Raw genomic sequence first — 21,442 nt, 5'->3', positions numbered from 1 at the left:
CCCTCGGTACCTCAGTACGCACGCACGCTACAGCGGCCACACACTACTGTCGGCCATTGCTTATACAGCAGGAGGGATTTTGGACTTGCAGGGTACGACCGCTGATCATCAACCAGCATCGTCACAGCGTTGCATGGATAGCTTTCAAGGTCCCGGAGGTCCAGACTGCGGCAGGCAATATCCGTCCGACAGGCCAGAACCACGAGCATCACGCCGACACGAGTCTTTGACCTCAGACATCTCATTAGCCTGCCACCAATGCCCACCATGCCGGGATTTGGAGTCGCACGGCAAGTGAAGATTGAGGCAGTGGTGTGAACATCCCGCGCCGCCTCTCCCACACAGTGCCTCGAGGCACGGTACCCGACTTGTGTCAGATTATTGCGGTGCCGCGGAGCGTCAAACTATGCCGAATCTGCCCACGACCGTACAGAGTCATGGAGCGTTTTGAACCTTGAACATGCGGCTCTGCTGCCTGTTTTTGCCAAGGCAGCGTGATCTCTCCAGGCTGTCCCGTTGTGAACCACCTGCCGGTATCATGTTTTGCGATACGCACGCTCGACGTGCACGACGAGACCCGGATGGAACCGCTGAGTGCGGCAAGACCTAGCGCGCATTGACTGAATGTCTTCGTTCACCTAGGTTCCAGCTCCAGGATCCTGCACGTCCATGCGCCGTGATGGGTCGGACCCGGCTGTGGTAAGCTAAGACATTGACTCTTGAACCTTCCTAGAGTGAATCGACCACGCTAGGGTGGTGGGTTTCAATGCGCGACCCTGCTGATCACATTCTTTGGCGAGGATTTGGATGTCAAGGTTTCGTCGGGTGTGAGAGAAGGTCGGCTGAAGTGGGCGGTGTTGAGTCAGGGGTGGCTTGGCGTTAGTCAGGCGGTAAGGGACGTTATCGACGCCGGCTTACCTCAGGCTCCACTCGCTTCAAGACTCCCGTCCATTTGCACTGTCGCCAAACCAACCAACAACAACTGCGCGATTGGAAGAGAAGACATCATCCTGAATCACTCCATCTATCCACGTACAGCCTGCGTCGCATCCCTTGACGATCTTCTCGCCAAAATTTGCTGGAATTGGACATTGCAGCAATATGCGTGCGCAATGCGAGGCTGTCAAAAGCCCGACTGGGCGCAGCGCATGAGCTCCACTCCTACCACGAGTATCAGGATGTTGGAAAACAACACCCGCCCGAGTGGACCCTCAGCAGACACATGACTGCGGTCAGGTCATCACGGGCGGTCACCGCGGATCAATACCGCTGTCCGATTTTTGTCCTCCCAGAGACGATACCCTGGCTGCTCCATACCGGCTATGAGAATGCTGGTCGCTGTCACAACCCGTTGGCGCGGCACGCTCGACTGTGCTCTTGAGTCTTGACTTTCTTGAGGTAAGCAATGCGATTCTGCTCCTGCGGGCCTCGGGCTACGACAGACAGCGAGATCTCTCGTCTCATTTTGCAAGGTGATCACTTGTCAGGCATGGCTGTCAGTTGCTGCTACGATATTGGTCACAGACCGACAATCTACAATGGAGAAGTGGTCCATAGCCCGCGGGCATGAACCCATCATTACCTTGACCAACATCCAACGAATGTTCGGGAATATCGGGATTTGCCCGAGCAACATGGCGCCGTGGGTCCCGGCTATCTTGTCGCTTTACCTGCGACGCTTGATGTGCGGAGCATCTGCACTTCACATCCACGGTCCATCCACGCTTGCCCGCACAGCGCCGCCGCAAAGAGTGCGTCACACTCATGTTGTGGCTGTCTGATGCTGTGCGACGATCCACCAAAGGCGACCACCTTGTCGGGTCACAGCTGTGTTGTATCCCGTTCCTGACAGCGACGCCACTTCTCGATTGGCCTCGTGGCTAAGCCATTTCGGAAGGCTGCGACACAGCGGCTCTTCTAGACATGGCACGTGAGTCGCATATTTGGCGGCCGAGTGGAAGAAAACTTATCCGCGATCTGATGGCCGGCCTGTCATGTATCATGTGCGGGTCGTGGGCTAAACAACTGCCGACGCTCGGCTTTTGTGCCCCGAGAGCCACAACTCCCGTTCTGGACAATGCTCGACTGTACTTGCAAAGTTTCTGGTTAAATCCTCCTCGCTATACTCTCTACCTCCTAGGTCGCGACTATCACTGGCAGAGGCAAATCTTCTCCGCAACAGATCATGCAATGTGGAATCCGTCGGTATTGTTGCACACCATGCGACCCATTCAGCAAGCAGGGGTCCGCTGATCTTATTCTTGGGTTCACAGCAGGGAAATTGTGGTGCAGGATCAGGTTCACAAAGGCTCGTTCCTGAAGGATCAGATTTCCCGGAAGAGAACTGGTTGTTCGCAATAGTGCTGTCCCGGAGGACGGTTAATTAAAGCAGTGCACCCGTTCACAGTCTGCAGGCATCGCATGAATTGCGGCGAAGGGCATCTCAACGATCGGGCCAAATGCTACGTTCAGACCAGTCCCTCCTTCAAATCACAACTCCCAAAGCCGAGACGCAAGGCATGCCCGTCGGGAGCATATTAGGCGACTGAATGCCATCTGGCGGATCATCCTGAATTAGCTCGGTATCTGGCAGTGGGCACAGTCTCTTTCTCGCACTGTGTGATATGGATCCCTTGTTACCCCTCTACACAGACAAGCGCGGATGTCGGCCCACCGTCGCGGATCGTGCCTGTGGCACGGTCGGGGAGCCGGGTGCAGATCAGGTTGGGACCACGAGTCATCTCAGGTAGCCCTCGACCGAATAATTTTGCAGAGAAGCCATGAACGAAGTCAGACAACGTTGGGCGCATGGCAATTCGAGGCAGTGTCTTGAAAGCAGCGGCGGAGGTGGCTTGCAAATCTCGTGCTCAGCCCAAGAACGCGCTCGACCCAGAAGGAGAGCAAGGCGAATTTGCAGAGACCTGACATCACTGCCATATCTCCAACGACATCTACATCACGACAACGTCAGCACTGGCGGCTGAGAGTGGAATTAGTCGGTCGAATGCAGCTCATAACTGCGTATGCGGAGCTGTACAATCTGCCTCAGCACATCGAGAACTCGCAGCGCCGATCCATGTGCTCTGCTCACCGTTGCCATGCCGCACAGACGCTAGATGGCACCTTACGATGCCACTTGGCTCGATGCCAATGGGAGAAGATACTCATTCTACTCCATCGCTGGAATTGCCTTACATGGTGAGATGTCATGCACGTGGGATCCGCAAGAGCATCATTCCTCCGAATCCACCCGGCTGGCTAACAGACTCAATATCTCACGTCAGTGACAGAACAGAACCACTCGCCGCCACGCATTCGTCTTGGCCCTCTCTGCCGGGCCTACCCTCGTGCAATGACCCATTTGAGTAAGGCGGTGAGCAGGAATTATGACGAAGCCCGGTGCGCCTTCGGTACCAATCGCTCGGAATGCGATGTGAGCGGTGTGCTGTACCACCACCACCGAGCGGACCTTCAATCCGCGTGTTGGTGGTATGTTGCACTTCTCGGACCGTGGGATGTGCGGGCAGAGGATATCCGAGTGGCCGGCAGTGAGCTGCGGCCGATCTCTTGTCGAATTCATGCGACAGTCCGCGAAATACCTGTTGGCTCGAATTAACATTGGCCCCGTCCAAGAAGACGCTCCGTCTCGATGCGCTGTACATTCTTTGCCTCGATTGCGCGCTTTCAGAGTAACATACTCGCCGATGGCGGGCATTCGTGTTCCGCAAAGCAGGAGTGGCTTTCACATCTCCCATTGACCAAAGCTTGTTAGCAAAACTACCCAGCGGTTCAGACATCAACTTCACTTTCCACAGGAGTGTGAGAAAAGACGACCTTGCAACGCTACGGTAGCAGAGGATGTCCGCTGAGTTTATGCAAGTGCGTTGCAACTGCCACTTGCTAGCCAGCATACCCGCGTACGGGTGTGAAGTTGCAGTCGCCAATCGAATTCAGTATGAGTGGTAGGTACTGCCGATGTTAGGAGCAAGCCAACAATAACTTCCATCTCTGTCCTATTCGCAACTCTTTCATCACAACGACCTCATTCTCCCCACTCAGCGACAAAGTGCACGAAACACCATATCTAACGCAGATTCTTGATGAAAAGAAATAAACACAGCAGTGCCGAACCTACCGACCACTTCACTTGCCTTGACCATTCATGGACAACACGACAAATCCTCACCCAGTGCCTACGCCACCTCTTCGCAAGCGATCTCTGCATCGACTCTCCTCGCAACTACGTATCGGCTCCTCGGAGGTCAGCCCTAGTGATCATAGCTCCGTCTTCGATGCTGTGCCATACTCGCATTCGTCCAGGCTCTCGTCGGGATACCTTTCCGACACTGACGACGAAGATGGCTCATCCTTGGCGAAGGACTCACTACAGAGCATACTCTCAACCTACGCAAGTCCGAATCTGACAAATCGGTCCGCTGGTACCAAGCTCTTCACCATCTCTGAGCAGAAGAGTGTACCTACCCTAAAGACCGTGCCCTCAAACTGGACGTTCCAGCGCCGCATTGTCACGACGCCACCACAGATCTCTCACAATGTCGCGGAAGCACGTCAATCTCGTGCCGGCCATCGCCGCTGTTTCTCGGTCGACGAAAACGCACTGCAACATCATCGTGGGAGTGAGGTCTCGACTACAGCCTCACTGACTTCGGACTCCGTCATGCAAAGCGGCGACCGACCTGCGCCACTTCGAATCCCAATTCGCCCCGTCCAACCACCGTTCAAACCACCTGAGCGTGCGCAGACGCCGGCTGGCTTTCCACGCTGGCCAGGTGAGCGAGACTACCGGCCGAACGCTGTTCGACAGATGGTCAGGCCATCCCAGATGTCCTTTCGGGAATCATTCAACGAGTACCTTTACAGTTCTCCGGCCCAGGGACTGCGACTCAGAGACGTCTTGAGAGGTCAAAGGCGAATTCTACTGGATACGCCTACTCGGACGGGGGCGAGATTCTGGAGACCGCCGGCTAGTGCACATTCCACGAGAAGGTTTGAAGGAGTAGAGTCACATCCTTTTGGGGCAGCACCAGCAAAGGGTCAGAACCGACGTACTGCTCATGATGGCGAGGACCCACGCTACGGAGAAGTCAGCCTTCCGACTGCACAGGCCTCTCAATTTCAAGGATCGTCGGTCAGGCCCGCACTTCACAACGATAGGACTGTCGCCCACAATGGTCCTGATGAGCTCACGGCTTCTCAGAGAGCTCTTCGTCACGCATCTGGAAATGCTGTGATAGTCTCTCCTCATCGAGCCTCAACTCGCGCCAGCATTCGGTCGATCCACGTACCTATTCGAGTACGCAATGCATCCCATGCAGTGATCGCTGAAGCGGAACTGAGCCAGATCGAGTCTACGCCCGGGACAATAAGGACAATCGACATAGTCAATAGCTTTCCGGAGCCTCCTGGCCATTTTCACGAGCATCAGAGAAGCGATGAGGGACCTCGGATATGCAGACCAATGTCTTGGTCTTTGTTCCCAAAGGAAAAGAAGCCCGATGATGGTAATACCATCAAGTCTTTTGGCCGTAAACTGCAGAAGAATAATCGGCCTCAAGCTCCGCCTGAGAACTCGCCACCTACAGTGGTGCAAGGCGCGGCACTGTCAAATGGAACGATGCGCGAAGAAAGCTCTGCGCGCTATCGTGACTCGGGCACTGCGATGTACGATGAATGTCGCCCCCCTTTAGCAAGTCCGAGCCTCAGACAGGATCGTTCCAGCGATAGCGGCATTCAAGCCCTTGGGACAAGAGTTCTGCATACTCTGAGTCGATCGGAAACTCAAAGAGCACTGTCGAATGGAGCATTGCGTTTCAGTAGTCTTCGTCAAGCAAGTGTCCAGCATTCTACCTCTTCAGCACACCCGAAGCCGAATCAGAACTCGACATTGGATCATTCTACGCATACGGCCGCCGCCAGCCCGAAGACAGAGAGACCTTGCAAGCACAAACCTGCGAAAGTCCCCATGAACAAGACGCCTCTCCGATCCATCACCAACCAACGACCCATTCACTTTGACGGCACATCACCGCCTGCACCACACATCCCACCTGAACCCACCATCACCACCCAGGACTACGCATTGCCGCATCCAGCTGCCGCTCTCAACCCAGCCGACATTTCCAATCGCAACTCGTCCGTACCTGTGATTGGCATGGACCCAAGCTCGCCCGCCTCGCCCACCACGACCTTTACTAACGCCCATCCGAATGGGCTGACGACCTTTCATTCACCACCCCTGAATCACTCGTCCACAGGCCACACAAACCACACAAACCACACACACACGCCCTCTGTCTCGGCCACACTTCCCGGGCGCGCTTAGCTGGTGCACCGCCGCAACCAACGCGGAACCTGGCGTCATCGCATGCAGCGCACAACTTGTTGGCGATGCGAGGTAGCGGAGAAGAAGAGAAGTGTGTGGGGAAGAGTCAGAAAGAGTCTAGAGTATACTTGCTTTTGTCATTATCGAGGCTATGACGATGATGAGGATCCATATTGGAAGAGGAGAAGGAGTGAGTGGCAGCAGAGACAGAGTGTGGTTAGTTCGGAGTAGGCAGGAGGTCCGATCTGACGTTGGGTGAGGGCCTATTGTACTGGAGATTAATCTTAGCCGCTACGCACCTATTTGTAGTACCAAGACTAAACGACAAAGAGAGTCGTACGCAACTGAAGTTCGACTTGATGATTCCGTCAATCACGATTTTGGTAGACGCTGCAATTGACCATGATACGCACCGAACGCCTCGCTATGCTACGCTGTGCTATGCTGTGCTGTTGAACCATAAGACTGCGCAAAGAAAAAAAATCAGCCACCAGCCTCCACAACCTCTGCGAACCATTGCCTCAAAGCGCCCGCCAACACACTCGGAAGCTCCAGTACATCCCGAACGATGAGGTAGTACCTGAACGGGAATGTGTCCAGGTACTTGCCCATTTTCACCTGCATGTCTCCATTGGCATCTTTCGCGAACTGTGCCACAGGCAAATCGATGATGCTCTTCTGTGGACCCACACTAGACTCTTCGGCTGCAGAGTCCACGACGATGAAGACGACCATGATCTGCTCTTCGTGCGCTTGACGGACAAGTTGTCGGACTGAGGGATGATCTTCACACAATCCATCAGAAATGATGAGTTGCAGCTGCCAGAGGTTGCTCGTTGCGCCAGTGGCTTTCAGCCGGGCAGTGCGGAAGAGCTCAATTGACTTCTCGAGGAGTTTCTTGACATCGGTCTTTGACTGCGAGAAGCTGAACTGCCGGAAGACTTCTGCGCCGGCATCGGAAGTAAAGGGCATGTCGAATTCGTGGTTGATATTGATTGTCTCGCCAAACCCGACAATGCACAGCTCCCCGACCTCAAGCATCGACATACTCTTCGCTACGAGAGCGAGGGTGTCGAATGCGAGTCCCTTGCGCTCATTCTCGTTCATGGACTCGGAATTGTCGATGGCCAGCATGATTTGATAGGAGCGTTTGCTCGGGATCGAACGGCGCATCCAGATCTTGTCTCGCTTGTAGGACGAAGCGATGTACGGGATGATCTTCTTGATATTGAGCCGCTTTCCGGTGCGGAAGTCTCCTCGCATCTTCGTGGCTTGTGTTGGCTGAAGGATCAAACGAAGGTGCTCGGTGAGAACGATCGCCATATTGCGGGTTCTGCTCTCGTGCTCGGACCACGCCTGACGCGCTTCTTCGATTGTCATGAGGCCTTGGCCGTCCTGTGAGAGATGCGTGTTCGTGAGCTGCTCGTCAACTTCCTCCAGATCGCCTTCTTCGTGATCTTCAGCCGTTTCAGCCATGTCCAGGTCCATGTCCAAGTCCTTCGGCTGTCCGACGATTGCCTTTTCTTGCTTTGGTGCCGAATCTCCACCTTTGTCGTTGGAGGTGGTCCCTTCTGCTTCTGAATCCTTAGGCTCGTCTTGTGGTGGCTGAGGAGACTCTTCCAGCTTGGAGACTGAAGTATCCTCTGGCTCGGTCTCCTCGATGGGCATTGCGTTCTGCTCATCAAGTGCCTTGGACTGCTCAACAGCAGCAGCCCCAAGAGCCTGCATGTCCGAATCGCCGTTTTCCGGAAGGTGCTCAAAACGAGGGTCTGTCATGTCCACATCTTCTGGCGCACCAGGTTCTGCGTCGTCATCCTTGGGCTCCTGTGCAGCCTCGATCTCGCGATGCTGCTCGTACCACTGCTTCAGCACGTCACCCAGCTGCTTGTACGGGAGGTCTTGCTCCTGTTGCCCCGGTTCGGCTTTGCCAGAAGACGCCTCCTGCTGGCTTTTGTTGCTGCCTTCGGCCGCGCCGGACTGCGTGCTGGGCTGCTGCTGCGCATCGTGGTCCTCTTCGAATTGTTCGGCGGCGGACAGAGCGCCCTGATTTTGCGCGGTCTCATCATCTTCGTTGCCTTGCCCGGCGTCCGCCGAAACGAGGCCATCATTTGGGTCGTCTTTCGCCTCGGGTTGATCCAGCATTGCGACATCCGATCCTGCATCCTCTTCTTGGCCATCATCAATCGGCTCTTGATCCTCGGTCGTGGCTTCGCCGTTATCTTCTCCGTCTTCTGCATCCTGTTCGCCCTCCTTCTCCTCCATCTCAGTATCCGCAGGCTCATCTTGCCCTGCTTCACCTTTGAAGTCCACATCGCTCAACTCATCCGCAAACTCGGAGCCGGCATCGGAAATGTCGTCATCCTTGTCGCCGTCCATGTTGATGTCTTCCGGCAGGTCCAGGTTCTGTTCCTGCTCCATATGAGGATCGGCTTGTTCTGGTTGCATGTGTTCGGCCTCTGCTTCGTCGTCTGCGCCCGTCTCTTCATCTTGCTCGCCGTCCTCGCCTTCCTGCCCCTGCTTGCCTTCCTCTTCGCCAGCTTCTGCATTCTCTGCGGCGGCGACGTCTTCCGTGCGCGTACCTTTGCCCTTGTCGGCCTCCTTGTCGGCATCCTCGGCCTTGCCATCGTCCCAAGTCTTCTCATCAACAGCGCCATCTTTCTCATCAACGCTTCCAGCTTCTTCGTCGATGTCTGCATCGTCCATGTCTTTTTCCTCATCCTCTTCGCCTTCGGACCCAGCGTCCTCGTCGAAGTCACCTTCGAGATCTTCGTCCGCCATGTCGACGGCATCTTTCTCGTTCTCCATCTCGTCATCATCGTCGTTGTCCTTGGACTTGGCGTCTTGGGCGAGTTCGGAGAGATCCTCATCTGCCCCGACGTCTTTGCTGATATCCTCACCTCCTTCTCCGTCTCCAAGACCAGTGCCACTCTCGACTTGCCCGGAATGTTTATCGTCGCCTGGCTCCTTTTCCGATGGAGTACAAAACCCGTGCTGTGCGAGCTGAATGAATGAGGTAGCCAATCTATGAGCCATTTGTGCAGACGCTGCGTGAAGCTTGCAAAGCTTTTCCAGCGTCTGTTCTACATTCCTGGCGTACGCCTGGAAGAGTGCAAATATCTCGCTGCAGACAAGTGAAATCTGTGGCATCTCGCTGTCGGAAATGTGCTGCATGGTGCCGAACAGCGACGCCAGCTGCATTGCAATAGGACCAACTTGAAGCGCTTGCATGGCGCGGTGGATCAAGCTCTGCTGCTCCAGCAGCCACGCTTTCTTTGCGGTCCCGTTTGTTGAGATCGGTTCAACGGTGACTGCAATGGATTTCACCTGGTGCAAAATGGCCAGCAAGTCTTTGACAATACGATCAGATGTCGTGATGGAGCGGCTTGTCGCATTGTCTGCCTTCTGATCATCAGATTGTACCCACCGCGAAAGCTGTCCAAGAACTGGACCAAGCTCGGGGTGGAGTCCTGTTTGCTCGGCCACAACGTGGGAGATTTGCTGAACGGCAAGAGCGCAGGACTCTTCGACGGCACGAATAGCAGCATTGTCGACGCCAGCTGGCAATGTCCCTTGCGATTGCAGCGCAACATCGACAAAGGCTAGTTCGTTGCTCGGAGTTTGTAAGGCACTTCTACTTGCGTCGTACAGCGGTCCGGAAAGCTCGCTCTGAATTTGAACGCACTGGATGCATGCATCAAGCACGGAGCGGAGGCTCGAGATCTTTGCTCTGAGATGATTGACGGTGCCCGCGGTATGATCTCGAGCGGAAGGTTCTTGACTTCTTGCAACCGCTGTGAGTTGGCTTAGGACTGTCTGAAGCTTCGTGCAGTCTCCGATATGCTCTCCAAGTGCAGTGTGCTGGGAGACCAAGAATTGCAACATGCTCTCCAGAAGAGTCCTTCCTCGCGCGACCTCGGCCGGTGTAAGGTCTTCGGAGTGCTTGACCGTGCTTTCGCGCACGGATGGCATGATATGAAGCAAGCGGTGGAAGTCTTGATCGGCAGCGGTAATGGCCATGATTTGCCCTCCGTACAAAGTGAGCGGCGGGACTTTGGCAAGAACGACGTGCAGCGAACTCTGTTGAGCCAGCACATCATCGCTGATGTTGGTCTGGAAGCCCATCAAGCGCACATCGCGCAGCACATCTGCCAAGAGTCGTCTCTTGCGAGTCTTGAGATGTTGCACCGTCTTTTTGTTCTCTTCTGTGGCAACGCTGGGCGTCGCTTTCCGAAGCTCATTGCTCTCATCGTCGAGTTCGCTCAAAAATTTGGCGATCTTCCGAGCAGCATCAGGCAGCTTGTTCGCTTGCGAATGTCGCTCAAGCTCATGGATGGTGCTAGAGAGATCGATGATGAAGTCAGGGCGTTCCAGCCAGGATTGCAGTGTGACAGATTGTGGCGAGTCCACATCTTCGGCGGACCTCTGAAGGTGTTGCGGGTACATCGACAGTGCCATATCCCCAGCTGCAGATCGTGGAAGATCACTCATCAGCAGAGGCTTCACTGGCTCGCTCAAAAGCCGGCGGTATTTGCGAACGCTCTTGAAGAGCTTCTTGTGCGAGGACTTGGCACTGTCTCGCAGCTTTTCGATGTTGCGATCCTTCCAGCTTGCTAGCTGTATGACATTCTTCACCTCTTTCTCCAGCTCCGCGCGTCTCTTGGCGAGATGTTCTTTGACCGTGCCTTCGAAGTGAGAGTAGAATGCCACTAAGCTTGCGAGCGCTTCACGGACAATCACTAGCATCGGGTGGTCAGTAGACCGGGTAGCGAGATCTGCTTCGAAGTCCCTGAGCATGCTCAAGCGGATACTGTACTCGCCCATACCGCAATTGGCGAGGAAAGTGCCCAAGGTCTCAATCAGATCCTGCGCGAACATGGCGAGGGACTCTGTTGATCGGCTGATCTCGTCTGAAGCACGAATGATCGTCTCGTAGGCGATATACCACCAAGACGCGGCACTCTTCTGACATTCGCGGTCTTCGTGCTCGAACAGACCGGCCCAGGTCGAGAGCTCCAGTTGTCGCCAGCTGATCACCATGCTAGTGATGTCTTCGAGCAAAGCGCTGGCAGAGTACTCGGAGCTGGCTACCTTTTGCCACTCAGCAATAGCGGCATGGAGTTTCTCGACTGGCGGCAGAAAGCAGGCCAAGGGTTCCGAGTGGCTGAGTTCCAAGACTGTGTTGCACGCGCGCTGAACTTCGATGGGCGAAGCATGTTCTGGCCACGCGCTGTGAATGAACTCGAAACGTGCTTGGATCTTACTGATTAAGGCGACGAGCGCCTTGCATTGCCCGAGATTTGGTTCCAGATAGATGTTGGCAAAGCGGCTTCGCGAGGTCGGAGTGGCCGAGGACAGCTTTGTGATCAGCTGGTGCAGAGAACACAGCAAGCCAGGCATGGTCATCTGAGGTGCGACGACGGAGAGTCGACCAATCTGCTGGATGAGTTCGATGAGATGCTCATGATTTGCTTCGAGTGGAGAATGGACGGAATGGTAAAGCCTCGCCATGTTTGCCGCGAGAGCTTGCGCACCACTTCCAATTTTGCTCTTCGTCGACCGAGCTGCAGCATCGACGCCGTTCTCATACCCCGGAAAGAGCTCATTCAATTCTTCGGCGGAAGTCTCTTCTTCATCATCGTCTCCACCGCGATACCTGTAAAGGCTCGAATTCGCGGCATCAAGTCTCTGATCACGGCTCAACTCTGTTCTCCAGGCTTCATAGAATCCACGGAAGGCGACGTCGATGGTGTTTCGCAAATCCGCTGACATTGCTTTAACAGGGATGTAACATGACCGCACTGCGATCACTGACAGCCAGTACAGTTGCTCGTCCTTCGATCGGCACGCTTGCTGAACGCGGATGAAGTGGTCGTCAGACAGCCACTCGTTCAGCCCAGCATCGACAATTGGCGTGATCGAGCTCACTGATCTCCGAACTGTCGACTTTGCAGCATACAGATTTGCGCCTCGCAGACCGAGTCGTCGGGCGATGAAAAGAGCATCGATGAACCCTACCACTGGCACGGTCAGATCTCCGTAAGCACGATATTGCTCAGTGAGACGAATCCGGATGACTCGCAGGTTACTCCACGCATTCTGGTCCAGCGTATCAATGTCTGACTTCTCGCTCAGCGGCTGAGTGACCCAATCCGAATTCAGCTGATGACTGTTCGCCTTTTGACGTAGCGGCTTGACGATGCGCATGAGTGCTTGAAATTCGCTGTGGAGTTGCGCAAGCTCTGAAGTTGGCGGTCTGCATATCTGCACTGCGGGAGGACCTTCGCCCAGCACACTGAGATCTTGTTCGAGCAGACGAGCTCTCAGAGAGCCTTGTTCGCCAACCCAAGCTTGTCTGAAGGCGCGCAATGCGACGAGTCTAGACTGGACATCATCCTTGGTCTGCTGGAAGACCGCAATCTGGATCTGTGCTTCTTGTACTGGATCAAAGGCATGATCCGGGATGTAGAGCTCAAAGCAGGCGACAGCGAAGGCGGACCATGCGTCGGATGATGACTGAGCATTGGTCGCACTAGGCGATTTTGCTGTAAGGAGATACTGGATCACCCGCCAGAGCTGCAACAAAGCAGAATTACTGTATTCGGAAGTGTGCTCCTGGCCGTCTAATGCAGCAATCAGTCGAGCAGATTCGTCGGAAAGTGCGCCGGTAGCAGCAGATATGCTTTCGAGAACGTTGTGAACGAGGTGACGAAGACAAGTGTCGAGGGCGGGGAGTCCATCTTGTGAAACAAGCTCGGCTTTCGAGGCCACCGTCTGACCAAGGGCTTTTGTTTCGCTTTCGAGAAGATTGAGGCCATGGAGAGAAACCATGTCGGCATCGGATATCCTTCTTAGTGCAACAGAGATGATTTGATCGCCATTTTGTCCGTCGTCGTGGCCGGCCTCGTCCTCTGACTGCGCACACAGTCCGAGGACACTCAACAGTCGTTGCGGTGATGAATGAGCTTGTCCGTGAGTGCGATTCATGCCATCCATGGTCTTTCTCAGAGCCAAGACCTCCAAAGCAGTGCTCTCAGCCGGCGTCAGTCGTGGTTTGCTTAAAGTCAACAGCGCGAAATGCTGGCAAAGGTATCCAAATGCGGCGGCAAAGTGTGGCGCAAGCGTAACAGCATCTTCACTCGACTCACCGTCGACCTCCATTTTCTGCTGTGGTATAGACGCCATTGCTTTCTCAGCAAGAGCATCCAGGTCTGCTCCTGAGACCGTACCAATGTCAAGTGCACGCTGGAATGCCAGCCTCAATGCGACGATCTCTTTGACAGGCATTCCAAACCTGACAGTCTGATCGAAATGCTCGACGACCTGTTCAAACTTCAGTAATGAAGACAGCTGATCCATGTTCGTGGGCATTTGTGGCTTGAATGTCTTCCACAAGGCAACACAAGCCTGGCCAGATTCTCCATTTGAGGTGAACTTCAGCTCCGAGAGCGCTTCCTGGAATTGGTCCAGCGTGGGAGCCAGGGTCGTGCTTTCGACTATGCTCTTCGAGCAGATTGTCCGCGCAACCATCACAGAGGTGGCCAGGAGCGCTCGGTCCATTGCGTCGGTCCCAAGATTTTGCACGACGAACCAGCAGATTGAGAGGAGGTTGTTCATTGCTTTGCGCATGTACAGCAATTCGCCTTCGGTAGTCGTCAATTGGGCCTGGGTCCAGTCCATTATAGGCAAAAGCATGCTCTTCAGGATCTGGGCCATTGAGCTCTTGCTCGAGCTTCCCGAATCTTTCCTCGCAGCTCTGATGAATCGTGCTAGGCTTTCCATCAATTTGCGGTCCGCGCTGACATCGGATACAGCCTTTATCAACTTCTGCAGTGAGACTGCTGCGTCATACCGCGCTGCCAGTGAGAGGGCTCTGGTTGCGCCTGTAGATGCCACCTGAAGAACGAGAGGAGTGTTGTTGAGGGGATGAAGAGTCTGAGAAATAGACCTACCGTCAGCTACGAGCACACTTACAGAAGATTTGGCTGGGCGACTGACCTGGACACAAGCGTAGTCAGCAGTGGTCTGCATGGCGCTTGCGGAATCTTCGTAGAAGGCCATGGCTGGACTGATGTCGAGCTTTACGACTGACGTGATAGCGTCTGGATGCAGCGAGCTTGCAGCGAACAAGCCATTTTGAATCTGTCGCTGTAGCCTGGGGACTAAGATGCGGTCCGAGATGGCTAGATGATCACTGGCAACGGTCGAAGCAAGCTCGCCATCGGCAGCGCTGAGAGCTTTGAACCGAGCGATGGCAGACTCCGTGTGTAAGCCATCAGTTGACGTGACGTTCATGTCGTTTGGCGACAGGTGAAGTTCGACTGCGCGATTGCGCATGGCTCTCGAGAGCTCACCGAGGCGAGGGTCTACAGTCAAGAGGATCCGAAAGTTAGGATGTGGACGGATGATACGAGCTGTACCATCCGGGCCGCTATGCTCGTTCAAGACGAGAGTGCCGTTGGGTTCCAGGAGAGAGTTCAAGCGGTCGAGCACAGAAGGGCTGCACAGGTTGGCGTTGTCCAAGATCAGCCATTTGCCTTGCTGCAGAGCTTCGATGAGTGGGCCGTCGATCCATTCGAAGCGGGCTTTATCGATCGTCTTGGCCGTCGCGCGTATTGCCGTTACAAGAGGCAGGATCTCGGATTGTGCTGGTGGTGGAAGTATTTGTGCGAGACCTACGATGTTAGTGATGTCAGTAGGATCAAGAAAAAGCCCTCGAACCAGCCGTAGAAGCTCCGATGTCTGGGAGGCAGAGCTCTCTACAAGACACATCTTGCAGAACTGGTCGAACTTCATCCGCAGCTCACTGAGAGCCTGAGCCGACTGGCGGTGCGGATCGTATTGCTCGTAACCTCCAATCAGATCCAATGCGTCGGTCTCAGCGCTCATCGCTAGCGTGACGACATTCGCTCCCACCGAAGCAGCTAACCTCTCGATAATAGAAGTCTTCCCCACACCAGGAGGTCCGGCAAGCACGACCGGCCATGCCTGATGCACGCAGAGCATGATCGATTGCAGTGCACGGAGATGACTGGGTGCTTGTATCATGCCACTAGCTTGAGGCCTAGCAACCAGTGAGTCTCGTGGAAGGATGCCGATTCCGACCTGCAGTGTCCTCGACGACAAGTTGCAGAACATATCGGACATTGGCTGTGCATCGCTGAACACTGTTGCGAACAAGTCTTGTACGCAGCTTCTGTCAAACGAAGTGCGGAATCGCTGCGTGAACAGGATGTCGACAAAGTCTTGCGGTGTTCCCGCCTTGAGCAGTCCTTCACCCGAGGCAGCGAGACCCAGCCATCTTGCAGTATCTCTCAAATTGAACTCCCATGGACCGCCGCTCGACCCGAATTTGCGACGATTGGCAACATCGTCGTTCAGCTTGCTGACAAACGCCACAGCCTGTTCGATGTAAGCGCGCTCAAGATTTGGGAACATGCGCTGGCAGATGAGCATGAGATCTTCCGCCTTGAAAGAGTCTGCATAGACGACGGTAAATCGATTGACAAATGAAGCCGGAAGACCCTTGCGCCCGCCACCTTGATGATGCGGGTTCTGCGCTGCAAATAGACGGAAGTCGGGATGTCTCGTGAAGCTCTGCCCCAATTCAGGGACAAAAACCTCTCCTCTGTGATCCAAGCAGGCGTTCAGACCTTCCAGGACAGACTGAGAAGCAAGATTCATCTCATCGAGGAGGACCCACTCGCCCTTCTTCATCGCACGGAGAAAGGGTGCATCTCGCCAGACAAATGTACCAGTCTGGGCGCCTTCGACGGGAGCGTCAGAGCCAAAGAGGTCAAGAAGATCGGTCTGGTCCGAAAGGTTGATCCTGGTAAGCGGCATGCCCACGGCGCCGGCAATCGCTGTGACTATTGCAGTCTTACCCACGCCTGGACTGCCTTCCAGCATGACTGGCTTCACGAGCTGCAGTGCGCGCATTACTCGCATGGCGTTCGATCTCGTCGTTGGTGGCTCGAATGTAAAAGCGAGATCCCTTGGCGCAGCGTTTTGGAGTCTGTTGACCCCGAACGGACCGATGCCAAATCTAGCCGCGTCGAGTTGAACATCGAACGTCTCGCCATATACAGCATGTGCATCGACACCCAAGTGTTTCCCGAGCTGCTCTAAGCACGCCTGTCGTTCTTGCTCGATGTCGTTTGAGATAACTGACATCAGTCCGGCGGGATTCGCTCCAAGAGTATCGATGTAGACCATCGCGGCACCGTGAACAACGGCAGCTGCTAGGTTTTGCTGAAAAGCGTTGATGAACTCGACCCAAGCGAGGGTGTCTCGAATTGAGACCGAGGCACTTGCGGAAGTGTCAAATCGAGACTTGAACCAGCTTGCGAATTCAACCATCGCATCGGCGAAGTCGTGCGCGGCTGGGACTAGCTTTACACGAACGATCTGCAAGATATCGTCCATGTCCGAGAGCGCTGGCACCCAGACTTCGGTGAAGCGATTGCGAAGAGCGGGAGAGAGTTCGCGTTTGCCGTAGTCACCCCCAGGGTTCATGGTGGCGAAGAATTGAAAGCCCGCGGCGGCACTAATCGAGGAGTCCAGACTGCCTTTCTCGGCAAGCAAAATGCTTCGCTGGGATTCAAGGACGGAGTTGATTCGCTCAAGGACCGAGTCATCCGCAAGAGAGATCTCGTCGAGCAGGAAAAATGATCCATCGCGCATAGCGTGAACGAGACTCCCGTCTGCCCATTCGAAGAGCGCCTTGAAGCGAGTGCGGGAAGTCTGAATAGCCTGGTGGGATGCGCTGCGGCTGTAGTATGCTTTCTGTTCTTTGCTCAGTGCGGCAAGCTCTTGATCATATGCCGCAAGAAGGGCGTCTGTTGAGCCCTCCCTCTGCTGCACAGACCGCAGTGCTTCTAAAGCAATCAGCTGCTCTCGTAGTGCCGCTTCGATGGCAGCCTGATTCCTCACGGGGCGCTGCGAACCGATCAAATCGCCAGTCTCGGTGTTTTGATGCGCGTTGACAGTGTGCAGCTCCTTGGCCAGCGCTCTGGCGAGCATTTGACAGACCGTGGTTTTGCCGCATCCAGTCTCACCAACAAGCAGAACGGGCTCATTATTGTCAATCGCTCGCGATACAAGCACGTAAAGCCGGCGCATGGCTTTGGTCCACACGACTCCATCGGCACTTGCATTCTGCTTGTGAAGCGAAATCTCGGGACACGTTTCAGCGTATAGCGCCTCCTCATCGATGCGAACGCGAGGTCCTTTCTCACTCATCACCTTCTCAATCACTGCTTTGAGTGCAACCCTCTCCTCTGGCTTGCGGACACGCTCGCACAGGAGCATGTACCCATTCGCAGCGAGCTGATCGATTGTATCATTCGGTCTCAGAGCCCAACGGAATAGATCTCTGAGGGTCGCGAAGCTCTTCTGCTCGAAGAGACGGTTCTCTTGTCGTAACACTGACAGTTCTTTATACACCGCCACGATACGTCTGCTTCGAGACTCAGGGAGTTGAGTGCGACGATGGAGAATCTCTTGCAGTTCATCGACTGGAATGTCGTCGAAGTGAAGCTCCAGAAAGCGGTTGCGGAAGGCCCGAGAAAGGATCTTGCGTCCGCCGTAGAGGCCAGCGGGATTTTGCGTTGCGAAGAGCATGAAGTCGGAATGAGGCCGGATGACTTCTTGAGTCTCTGGTACGAGAAGTTCCCGATTGTCATCAAGCAATCTGTTCAGCGCTTCGAGAACATCAGTAGGTGCAAGGTTCAGTTCATCAAGCACAATCCAGTGTCCTTCGCGCAAAGCCTTGACCAGAACGCCCTCCTGAAACTGCAGGCGGCCGTCAGTGCCCGAAACGTAGGTGCCAAGATACTCCTGCAGGTCGGTGTGCTCGTGGTTGTTGATTCTTGTGAAAGTATGCCCAGTGCGCTTGGCGAGATACTCGATCATGCTGGTCTTGCCGCTTGAGGTGGGACCTTGAATCAACACTGGAAATTGTCTTGTGCTAGCCGCTCGGACGAGATTTTCCAAATTGCCCTGAACAAAGGGCGTGATGATGTATTCAGGTTGGTCTTGAAGCTCCGCGGCGCCTCGTCGTATCCAGTGCTTGCTGCCAGGGTGGCCTTGAACGTAAAAATTGCCATCGTCGGGTTTCCGAAGAGCTTTCTGCAGTTCAGCTCGTACATTGGTCTTCTTGAAGAGATGCTTGAGGATCAGCGGCTGGACGAGCTGTATGGACTCGCTGTCGAGGAACGTCAGGAAGCTCATCTGAAACCCTTCGTACAGAGCCCGACGAAGACTGCAACTTTGCTGTATGTTCTTTGCAAAGCTGAGCGTTCTCGTCAACGTGCGCAGGGAGAAGTGCGGTCTCTGTCCAGCACCATCAACGAGCTTGTTATCGGCTGCACGCGCGAGAATGTCTTGATACAACTGGCTGACGTCCAACGCCACGCCAGGATCCGCTGAAGACTCCTGGCGCAAATACGCGCGGACAATGCTCTGCAGACTCTTGAGATCCTTGTCTGGACTGTCGACATACAGCTCCGTGAAACGTGATCGAATGCCAGGAGGGAGGTCTTTCTTTCCAACATCTGTCGCTGGGTTCATGGCCGCAAAAACCCGGAAGTCGGGATGAGCATTGATGCGCTCGATATTGCCGGCTTCCGTGAGGAGAAGAGAAGGCGCTGCGTCGAGGAGGTCGGCGATTGCTTCCAGCGTGTCCGAAGAGGCCAAGTTGATCTCATCCAAGAGCACCCAGTCTCCGTTCCTCACGGCCTTGACGATGTTGCCTTCGATGAACGTGAAAGCGATCTCGTTTCCTCCCGCCAGCTTGCCCTCGACGATATGAACCTGAGCCGCGAACTCATCCCAGCGAGCAAAGTCGATGACGTGCTTCGAATCGACTTTTCGCTTCTTGCTTGGTGCTTCTTCTCGTGCAGGCGAAGGAGCTCGTTGCTGTTCGACCATTGTAAGCGCCTGGTGCCAGAGCTTACACAGGGCTTTCCAATTGCCCTTTGCCATCTGCTTGCCGAGGAGTTGAAGGAATTGCTGGTTCTTGGTCGCACTGAAGCTTTGTGCAAAAAGATCGTCAAACTCATCTTTCATGGGAACCATTAATGTTCTGGCATTGACCGGCTTAAAGCCACCCAAAAGATCGCCAGCTTCGCTTTGCTGTGACAAGTTGAATGGTACGAGCTTCTTGCCAACATGATTTGCAAGATGCTGCACTGCTGTAGTCTTGCCAACACCTGTCTCGCCGACGAGCAACAGTGGTTCACGGTTCAATACTGCAGCCGTCACTCGCTCGAGCATTCGTGTGGTGTGGGGATTCGTGGAGAAAGACCCTTCTTGCGCTTTAAACTGTCGAGACTTCGTAAGACTGTATCTTCCGATGACAATCTTGGACTTGTCAGCCTGGTATTGGACTTCGCGGGTTGTGAGAAGGTATTGTCTTCTTTGAGGATCGATGTGAAGCTCTTCTGCAATCACAGCGGATAAGTCATCACGAGTCGAGTCATCAGGCAAAGCTCCTGCGAAACAGTCGATAGCTTCCAAATAGATCGAGTCGATCTCGCTGCTGGTAAAAGATGTACGACTTTTGAGCAAAGCCGCGACCCGGTGGCACCACTTCAAAAGGTCTCGCGGGCTGATCGGACGAGCAACGCCTGTTTTGCTCTGACCTGCCAACGTGGCCTGCTGTCGGAATGTTATGAGTCGCTCATAGACTGCCATGAATTGCGGGAGAAGCTTTTCAAGGCTTGGATACAGGTGAGCCGCGATTCTTCCGTGCTCAGCTGTAGGCGGCAGTGCTATTGGAATTGTATGCCAGTGTCTAAAGCCTAGCATGTGTGTGAGAGGCTTCGACTCCTCACCCCGATGGTTGACAGAGCTCCGGACTGTGGCAAGAATCCTGAAGCCTTCAGCGGCGTAGACGACATCTTTGCGATTCGACAACTGAAGTTCTCTTCTCTCAATCAGAGGCAGAAGAGTGCCAAGGACTTCATTAGGAGCCCGGTCCAGGTCTTCGATGAGGACCCATCGGCCTTCTTGCACGGCCGTCGTCAAAACACCAGGTCTCCAAACAAACGATCCAGGCGTATCGCCAGTTGTGTAAAGTCCGAGCAACAGCTTCGCGTCACTCTGCTCGTTCAAATGCAAGGTGACCATCTTGTCGAGCTTGCCCAGTGCTTTGGCAACATGTCGTATGAGGAGTGTCTTGCCGGATCCAGGAAGCCCAGACAACAGCAGGGAATTTGACGACTTGAGGGCTTGGGCGACAGATGACAGGTTGCTGCCCACGGTTGCAGTACAAACGAGATCCTTGCATGCGTTGTTGGCGACCGTGTGCGTTCCGGTGCGAGGTAACAGCACACCGCCCACGAGCGAGGTCGACGGGTGGATGGACTCGTTTGAGATTGTCCGGTAAGTGGAAGTCGCATGCGAGGACGTTTGCGCATCTCTTCTCAGCTTCTCCATCGCCTCAAATCGATCTTCCTCCCACAGAGTCAGAAATCGATAGTCCACAACCTTTTCATCCCAGACCCCATCGATTCCCGCATCGACCGAATCAGGCCCAAGATGCTTCCTTACTGCACTCTCAAACCAGTGGTCTGCGGCGCTCAGGTGTATTTGCAGGATTCGAAGAATGAGATATGTCGCCGGAGGGCTACAACTTCCAATCAAAGCAGTAAGCTGATCCGCCGGAACATGCTTCTTGAAAATTCGGTGATTGAATTTCAACAACCGGAAGAGGCCAAGAAGATACAGTAGTAAATCATGGTCCTGGATGTTTGAGAAATCGACCAAGTGCTCTTCCCGTTCCAGCAGTTGGGTCGCAAACGGGGCCAGAAATGGGGCATGTGGGACAATCCGGCCCAAGGTGGCGAGTGAAGTCGCGACAGACGCATGTGATCGGAGGGATGCGCAAATGTGGGCGAAGAGGTTATCGCAGTGTGCGAGCAGAATGTAGGTATGTCTCGCGTCGAGCGCTGTTTTTGTGAGGATTTCAAGATATTGCTGATCGTTGCGAGAGGTCCGGATAATGTCCAGCAATTCCTCAGGCAGCTGGTCGCCGAGCCTCAGAAGGGACTCGTCCCATGTGCACTCCATGGTCGGTCAGAAATAGCAGTGCAATATCAC

At 54.5% G+C, this 21,442-nt stretch overlaps 2 protein-coding genes across 2 annotated transcripts; one reads left to right on the top strand and one right to left on the bottom strand.

The window, feature by feature from the left end:
- Positions 1-4,162: 4,162 nt before the first annotated feature.
- Positions 4,163-4,989, top strand: MYCGRDRAFT_91810 (uncharacterized protein; the record flags this gene model as incomplete). Its single annotated transcript, XM_003854323.1, has 2 exons — positions 4,163-4,790; positions 4,895-4,989. The coding sequence occupies 2 exons, from the start codon at positions 4,163-4,165 to the stop codon at positions 4,987-4,989; spliced, it is 723 nt and encodes a 240-aa protein (XP_003854371.1).
- Positions 4,990-6,826: 1,837 nt separating this feature from the next.
- On the bottom strand, positions 6,827-21,412 carry MYCGRDRAFT_91809 (uncharacterized protein; the record flags this gene model as incomplete). Its single annotated transcript, XM_003853849.1, has 3 exons — positions 6,827-7,974; positions 8,641-14,236; positions 14,315-21,412. The coding sequence occupies 3 exons, from the start codon at positions 21,410-21,412 to the stop codon at positions 6,827-6,829; spliced, it is 13,842 nt and encodes a 4,613-aa protein (XP_003853897.1).
- Between the last annotated feature and the right edge of the window lie 30 nt (positions 21,413-21,442).

Source organism: Zymoseptoria tritici, chromosome 3 (genome assembly GCF_000219625.1).
Source record: "Zymoseptoria tritici IPO323 chromosome 3, whole genome shotgun sequence".
Taxonomy (NCBI): domain Eukaryota; kingdom Fungi; phylum Ascomycota; class Dothideomycetes; order Mycosphaerellales; family Mycosphaerellaceae; genus Zymoseptoria; species Zymoseptoria tritici.
The sequence above is the reverse complement of the archived record's forward strand: the minus strand, read 5'-3'. Positions and strand labels throughout refer to the sequence as shown.